This window comes from Rhinichthys klamathensis, unplaced genomic scaffold (genome assembly GCF_029890125.1).
Source record: "Rhinichthys klamathensis goyatoka isolate OS25496 unplaced genomic scaffold, OSU_Roscu_1.1 h1tg001175l_1, whole genome shotgun sequence".
Taxonomy (NCBI): domain Eukaryota; kingdom Metazoa; phylum Chordata; class Actinopteri; order Cypriniformes; family Leuciscidae; genus Rhinichthys; species Rhinichthys klamathensis.
Genome location: NW_026607374.1, coordinates 144,337 through 153,041, shown reverse-complemented (window position 1 = coordinate 153,041; position 8,705 = coordinate 144,337). Strand labels below are relative to the sequence as shown.

Below are 8,705 nucleotides of genomic sequence, written 5' to 3'. Positions count from 1 at the left end.
TTCAGTAAAGCATTTTTGCCATTCTAAAATGATGAGAGACTCCATTTCAAGTCTTTGTAAGTAGAACACAGGCAAACTAATTATGAGCACAGTATCGTTCAAAAGTTTGGGGTCAGTGAGATTTTTCTTTGAAAGAATGTTCCGCAAAGATTAATTAAATTAATCAAAAGTGACAGTAAAGACATGTATCCATCTTTCTTGAACCATTTTAAAGACCTTTAAAATATTTATTTAGACCTTTATTTTAAAGAACGTTTAAATACAGTATGTCATTTTGGTGATCAAAGATGAGTTTTAAGTTATACAATTATTGACTACAGGGGGACTTTAACTTTCTTTTTTAACTTCATTAAGCAGCACCACCATTTTCAACTGATGATAAACGAATAAATGTTTCTTAAGTACTAAATCATCATATTAGAAAGATTTATAAAATATCGTGTGACACTAAAAACTAGTGTAATGAGTAATGATGCCGAATATTCAGCTTTACCATTACAGAATAAAGTATATTAAAAAAGTCATTTTAAATTTTAATAATATTTCACCATATTACAGTTTTTGATGGTATTTTGCCTTGCTGAGCATAACTTCTTATCAAAAACATAAAAAATCATACTGACCCCAAAATGTATAACAGTAGCGTATAATATTATGGCAATCTCCGGTGAAACCAATAGCATTGTCCATGGCTCCACATAAATATTGAATGCTGGTGACAATTTTTTAATCATACAACAATGGTGTTTACATGAATAGTAATATTAGTAACAAGGAAATCATGATGCCGCTAATACATGTCGCATAAAAAAAACGTGTTGCTGTGACAGAAAATAAGAACACATTATAGTTATGTACAGTAGCTTTGATAAGCAAAAGGGCAAGATGGACTCCTGGTGTCCAGTGGAGAGAAGTAAACAGCACAATGTGTACCTTTTAACAGCAAGTTAACTAGTTAGAGAAAGAAAAACATATAACCATAAACGTGACCTGTTACTGTACGACAAACATCAGTATGAATCAACTTTCTCTTGTTTCTCTACCCATCTCTGCATTATAAATGATCAACAGTATTACATTTCATACCGGACCTTTGAGGTCAAAGGTTATATTTGAAATATTTCCCATTATATCAACAAATCGGCTATCATCACAGCAGTCATGTATGGATAGCAGTAAGAGACTCTTTTAAGTATCGGTTAAGAAAATACCTTCAGCTTCGAAGCAGCTATGGTAAAAAAAATATTTGTCTAAAGTTTTTAATCTCTTCTTTTACAAAAGTACAGGTAAAGATCATATTTTTGCTGTAAAAAAATCTAAAATAATTACGTATGAAAATAAAAGAGCAAAAGGAGCATGTCACATTGCTGGTTCAGTGTTAATGTATAGGTGCAGCAACACAGATAGGGATAATGGGATTTTCTCATCAAGTGATGTGTCAGGCGTGCAGACACACACAAACACACACACGCACACACACGCACACACGTTTTCCAACATGCCTCTGTTCCATTCATTCGGCAAAAAGAGTTTGAAAGATATCAAAAGAGAAAAATTACATAGAGGGAAACGTTCTCTTACCCAAAACCTGGTTCAATTCTACCCATAATTCATCAGTTATTGTTTCTCATCCCAGATCCCTACCCACAATATAGATTCATTTCAAAAAATAGACTCATATGAAGTTTACATGCCTAAGCGGAAATGTCTTTAGTCAAACGTGTCGATTTTCCAACAGTGGCAATCTAGAAGTGAAATGTTCATCTCTCCCATTCTGACGGGGGGTGAAGGCGGGTGCACACTTCATCTCTTTCAAAGGTGACTCTCTGCATCACTCTTCTCTAGGATACCATTCTCCCGGTTCAAAGGTGAAAGTGCCTGTCCATTGGCATTGCTCTCGTTAAGTCTTTTCACTCTATACGTCTCATAGTGGATGTTGTGAGTGACGTCCTTCAAATCTTGCAAATGGGACCTTGAAAGTAGAGCGCAATAGAGCATAACATCAATTTTGATCCCACAATAACATACCCTAAGGGAAATATGCACAGTGTAAAATAAAAGTCATTCTCCTATGTTGAATTGAATTGTTTACTGACTACATTAGCTTTTTATGATCCCTTTGTGGATATTCAGTTGGTGTTTCCTACTCTAATTTGATCTCCGCTTCAGCGGGAGGCCGATCAAAAAGTGTGAAAGGTGATTCAAAAATGTGGAGCGTTAAAACGGACATCCTTTGTATCCTGTTTCAGCAGGGAATCACTCTCACACCATCTGTCAATGGGCCGCCATCCAAGAGTTATGGTGAGAGGGCTTTCAAAAAACATCACTTAGTAGGGCTATAATTTATAACATTTATAAAAAAATATAATTTATAAAAAATTTCTCGAAAAAAGACAGGGATTTCGGATATTATCATCTTAATGGGGAAATTTTGTCCCCATAATGTAAGCTATACCTTTGTGACCTGGCCTCACCTGATCGGACTCTGTAATTAACCTGTCCTTTACTGAGCTCACAGGAGAGGGACCTTCTCAGCTACTACTCATATATTAACTTAACCAACTGAAATGGTTGTATGCTTTCTAAAGTTACAAGTTACTACACCTCCAAGTTGTTAGTTATATGAAGATGTTGTGTTTTCAGTGCTGTTGCAAGGATGAAGAGCAAAAAAAAAAAAAAAAAAAAAAAAAAACCTTTATAAAAGTGATGTCATTTGACCAGAAGTTAATTTGAACTGCTGCTGCATGAAACTCTGACATCTGTTGACCAATCTGTTGTTGAAATGCTAATGCTATTTCTGTCATAACTTGCAACCAACCATATAAGGGATCAAATAAAGAATCAGGTAAGATTATACAAGATTCAAGAATCAAGTAAGATTATACAGGACACACACACACACATACACACACACACAAACTATTTTTATGTTTTATGGGGACTTTTCATATACATGAATGATTTTTATACTGCACAAATTGCATTTTATATCCTCTTACACTAACCCTACACCTCAACCAACCCATCACAGAAAACGTTCAGCATTTTTACATTTTCAAAAAACATCACTTAGTAGGGCTATAATTTATAACATTTATAAAAAAATATAATTTATAAAAAATTTCTCGAAAAAAGACAGGGATTTCGGATATTATCATCTTAATGGGGAAATTTTGTCCCCATAATGTAAGCTATACCTGAACCACAGCCACACACACAACACACACGTTTCTAGAGTGCAATGAAAATGACGGAAAAAAAAAGAATATAGTCTTGTTTAATAAAGGATGGATTTCTGTATGATCCCATGTACGATTGGTTCCAAATTATGATATGATATAATTATATGATTATATAAATGTTCTTTGCTAGATAGGATAGATGAGATATAGATGAGATAATGTCTAGTTGCAAAACAAAAAAACAAAACAATACAAAACAACATTACTTGAGCCAGAAATGTACATGTTGGACCATAGCACCAGTGTTTACACTCTTCAGGAAGTTAGCCTATGAATACCTACAGTTGTTCACCTATAGTTGACCATTAAAAAAAAATGTTTTATCCTAAAATAGTATAGGATATCATTGATCACCGTTTGGATCATATTTCAAAAACTAAATTCCAAATGAAAGTTTAGGAAGAGCATGTTCTACATCCTCTAATCCCATCAACCAGAATGCAAGGGTATTAATGGCTACTCCCACTTTCCCTAAAAAGCAGTCTGTCTGTCATATGCTAATATCATTCAATTATGATATTTCAATACATGCAGTTAAAAAATTGACTTACCTAATAAGAAGATCTCTCAAGTGTGCAAACTCGCAATGCGCAACATTTTCAACTGAAATAAACAAAATACAAAGGCATGTTCATGAATTCATCCAGGCATTTTGCATCACTGTACTTTCTATACATACCACTTGATGGCAGTGTTGAATAACCTAAATCACAGACAAGCTTGCCTTGCAAAGCCTGTCAGCCTTCGTTGTACAATTAGATTTGACAATTGTTACAGTTACCCTGCTGAAAAGACCAAGTAGGTCAGCCAACAATCTTTCGGGAAAAGCTAGTTAAGAAGCCTGGCACCAGCATCCAAAATACAACATATTACTGGTGACCAGCAGTTCAAGGAAGACATGATTATTTCTTTAGACTCTTCACCTTCAATGATCCCCCACTTTGTTTTTCTTCCCAAAACTTTGTTCCCGTTCACCTGGTGTTCCTTATCTGTTCCCACCACAGCAAAAGGGATGTTTTCCTAAAAGAAACATTCGCAATGTCATCAAGCACAAAGTATAAAACCACTTAAAGCAATTAAAGGGACAGTTTACCCAAAAACAATTTAAATCAAGTTATTTTAATTGGTTGTAATGAAGTCTCAAGAGTAGCATCATCATACCCTAATCTTATCGTTGAGTATCCGGTCTTCAGTGTCCTCATCATACTCGTTCTGTGGATACACTCTGATCCCATTGGCCTGGAGGTCCTGTCTTATCTGCAGAGAGAGGCTTCCAGTTAGATGGATTACACTGATTTTTACCACCTACTGAACAACCACATACACAAAAACCACACAATTGCCCTGGGGGTGAAATACGACAGCAGCTCCTCTCCCTCGAGCTCTTCCCGCTATATTTTACTAGCCTCAATCTCGATCCTCATGCATTCTTGTACTCGGAGGCCACAGTAAAGTTCACTAGGAAATTCTTTTTTTCCCCCTCACAGCCAGAATTTTGGGCCCGAGGTGCAAAGCATTAGAGTTTAATGCCTTTGCTGCCATGTTTTCGTGTGGGGGAGGATTTTGGAGTGCGGCTGTTGAACATGGATATGATATCTGCGATTGATATCTTGAGCACAGTGTGACGTCCGCCCCCGCATGGTGCTCTACTCAGGCTATTGAGCAGTGAGAGACAGCTCTGGATAATGGGCTGAAATGACAGAGTACATCATTAGGAGTGTTGTTTGGTGTATATTGATAGGAGACACACTGCGTGCGGGGGCCGTTCTGGCCCTGCGGTCCGTGCCGTCGGAGCTGTCCAAAAGCGTTCCGTGGGGAGAACTGATGGCAAGTGGCCCGGGCTGAAGTAGCTGCTATACATCAGTCAGAGGAGAGACCGTCTCCCGACGGAGACGTCGCAGACACCGCTCGTAACCTTAGCTTGGCCTATTCATTTTTCCAAGCCAGAGCCAAAGGACCTTTGGAGATTCGAATGCAACGTACGGTTCTCTCTCAATCCATTCTGGTTTTTCAATCAATCTCACTTTTTATCCACACAGCTGAACTGTGAATTCTAACAATTCCAGCATTTACAGCAGCAGGTCATCCATATTCATGACCTCAATTATGCGAAGAACTGAATATTTACGTGTGGGCGGGAAATATAGAGGATGATTCGATTGTGCATGCATATGATAAAATGTGCGCAGGTGTAGATGACGGACAGCTCACCCTCTGTTTGAACTCTAGCCTCTCCTCCAGAGTAAGCGTGTCTGCTTTGGCGATCACAGGAACGATGCTCACTATCTTCCCCAGTCTCCTCATAAACTCCACATCTATAGGGCGTAACCTGTGGAAGGGCAGGATAGATCAAAGCCCATGTTTCACTGCTGACACATTCGACCTCATTAACACCCAGTATTACCATTGATTTTGACTTTAAATACAGGTGAAAATGGGGTACACACCATACTTTCGATAAAAGCGTCTGCAAAATTAAACGGAACTTAATCAATCTAGATCATTTGATGCTAAAATATCATTACATGAAGTAACATAAAATAATATTACATACACCTTCATTCAAAAGTTTGGAATCAGCAAGTTTTTTTTTCTTTTATAAAATAAAATAAAACTTTTATTCAGCAAGGATGTGTTAAATTAATAAAACTGTCAGTAAAGACATTTATAATATTACTAAAAATTTGCTTCTAATAAATTAACTCTCTATTCATCAAAGAATCCTGAGAAAAATGTTTCACGATTTCCACAAAAAGATATTAAGCAGCACAACTATTTTCAATGTTGATAATGAAGAAATGTTTCTTGAGCAGCAAATCAGCATATTAGAATGATTTCTGAAGGATCATGTGACACTGAAGACTGGAGTAATGATGCTGAATATACAGCTTTGCCATCACAGGAATCAAATCAAATGAATGCAGCCTTGGTGAGCAGAGACGTGAGAAGATGTATATAACCCTCTTGTTTTGCAGCTAAAAGAAGGATTTTTCATGACATCTCACTGGATTAGTGGGTTTAAATCTAAGACTTTCTTAAGAGATTCTTAAATGAAGCCTTGTCATATTAATGTGACAGAAGCACAACAGCGTTTTAACATGTCTGGCTAGGTGTGAACACATCATACGTGCAAGAAGTCGACACGCACCAGTGTCCAGTGGCTGGCAGGAAGTACACGCAGCAGTGAACGCGGGTGTCAGGGATTCTTCTCTTCCTGTTGACATTCAGCTCCTCCTTCAGGTATTTTTCATACTGTTCATTGACGTACTTTACAATGGGCTCCCAGCTGAGAAAAAAGACACAGGGAAGGGTTAACATTACAATTAACAACACATGCTTATACTTAAAGTTACTTAAAATGACATTGTCATTAATAAATAAATATTCTGAAAAACACTAAGGCATGATTTTAGTGTCAAATAAATGATTACTTTAACAGAAAAACCCCAAATGCTCTTTAATTACTACGAGAATTTATCTCGCACATATTTGATCTCACACTGCTTTAGAGCTCTCTTAGATATTGTGGGGTTCAAAAGCCTGAGACATCTAGTGAAAAAGCTTCTATTTGGCATTTTCATTGAAAATTATATTATTAGCATAACAATTTAAATGAAAAGTTGAATTAACATAAATTTCAGGATGTCTTTGTATTTGGTTTGTGTAAAACCTGATGATCATGTTTTCCGACATGGTTTCATAATAATCCAAAGAATGCCTTGTGCTTCAGCATCTGACCTTCTGTAAAAAGGTCACAAATGTCAGTCACAAATATACTTTTAAAATGTCTTTTTATTAGTGACCTAGAAATAGTACAGAATCTGGAATGGTTGGTTTAGTGTTTTTACATTTTTTTTTTTTTTATATTATTCATAATTCTAAAGCTTTCTGCTTATTTCCAAGTTTAAATTAGATTTTGAATCCTATATTTTTCGTTGTGGCCTCAGACTTTTGGAATCTCCTGTATTTGTATATAGTATGAATTGTATATGGTAAGGTTTAAATGTTGCTCTCACCAGTTCTCATTGTTGATTTGGTCTCCAAATCCAGGAGTGTCAATTACCGTAAGCTTCATCTTCACTCCTTTCTCCTCGATGACTAGAAAATAACAAGACAAAAGAGTTAGAGAAGAAAAGAATGAAAGGATAAAATGTCCTGTTGACAAGGATTCACCAGTCTTTTTTCCCAGCAACATACATTTCTTAGAAACTAATCAGTTAAAATCGCATACTGAAGACCCTGAGCTTTTCATTTAATCTCCATCTCTCATATAATACTGCAGGAATGCTTACAACAGGAAGTCAGCCTGCAAAAAGTGTCTAATACGCTGTCTGTGCAAGCAGGGACCCATACTGTATCCCTGGCATTGGTTGATTGGCATTTGTTGTTGACTCATCATGTTAATCTTTCTGGATGAGGCAATCAAGGTAAATATGACGAGATTGTAACAAGGAAAAATTAAACTGTCAGTCAACACTCCAGATTCAAAGTGCTATAACTCTATCTGATGATGATCAATTTTCGTACGCAGTGGGGCATTAGCAAAAAAGAGTGCCAGTTTTTAGATCGGTGGGCCAATGATTGAAAACCCCTCATGATCAGCTAATGGAAACACATATGCTCATCTTGGCGTGACTCAGCAACAAAGCAGGGCTTAGTTCCTCCCATATTCACCCACATGGAGGGAGCAGAGCTGAATGGTGGCATTGAGCGGCCCGCCACTTCATTTTCTGCACTGTGTAGTCTTTGAGAAAAGGGGGGATCGTGTAACACTCATCTCCCCTGGCGGTCAGTCTGCAGGCCAGATTTTTTTCACAGGCTGTGAGGGCCACTGGGCCGCTTTGTAGTGTGTGGAGGTGTCAGGCACCCTGAGACTTTGGTGCTCTTTGTTTTCCACAGGCCTGCTCTTTGGAAAGACACAACTGCTGGGGAAGCAAGGGACAGCAAGACATCTGCTAGACGAAATGTCTCAAATCGGAGACTGCAAAGGCAATTTATTAGTTTAGCAGTAACACAAGCAGTAGTTTTGTCATTTTGATAGAGAATACCAGAGACGGTCTATCGTTTCAGCCTATTTCAGAAGGTCATATTTACACTGATAAACACTGGAATGATCTGTAATAAAGAAGAAAAATGTTGTTTGGAGATAAAAAAAGCACAATTAATCAGAATCTAGACAGAAGGTTCTACACTTTTTTTCTTGTCTAAAGAAATATTGCTCTGAAGTTGCTCTTTCACAGCTCAGAAGAGTTAATGTAGTAATCAATTATGTTTCAACTCAATGTTTTGATAAGAAGAAAATTATAATAATAAGAAATATTTCTTGAGCAGCAAATCATCATATTAGAATGATTTCTGAATTATCATGTGACACTGAAGACTGGAGTTATGATGCTGAAAATTCAGCTTTACCATCACAGGCCTATAATTTAAAATATACCACAATATTACTGTTTTTATTGC

The 8,705-nt window shown here is 37.0% G+C and overlaps 1 protein-coding gene across 7 annotated transcripts in view; it reads right to left on the bottom strand.

The window, feature by feature from the left end:
* Positions 1–710: 710 nt before the first annotated feature.
* septin12 (septin 12) overlaps positions 711–8,705 on the bottom strand; it is a 68,167-nt gene continuing 60,172 nt past the window's right edge. For all 7 annotated transcript variants that reach the window (XM_056244941.1, XM_056244942.1, XM_056244947.1 and 4 more), the window contains 7 exons: positions 7,259–7,340; positions 6,391–6,528; positions 5,454–5,571; positions 4,404–4,499; positions 4,166–4,262; positions 3,794–3,845; positions 711–1,972 (listed from right to left, as the gene is read on the bottom strand). In XM_056244941.1, the coding sequence (XP_056100916.1) occupies positions 1,813–1,972; positions 3,794–3,845; positions 4,166–4,262; positions 4,404–4,499; positions 5,454–5,571; positions 6,391–6,528; positions 7,259–7,340 (743 nt within the window). In that variant the 3' untranslated portion in view covers positions 711–1,812. The remainder of the gene's footprint in view (positions 1,973–3,793; positions 3,846–4,165; positions 4,263–4,403; positions 4,500–5,453; positions 5,572–6,390; positions 6,529–7,258; positions 7,341–8,705) is intronic.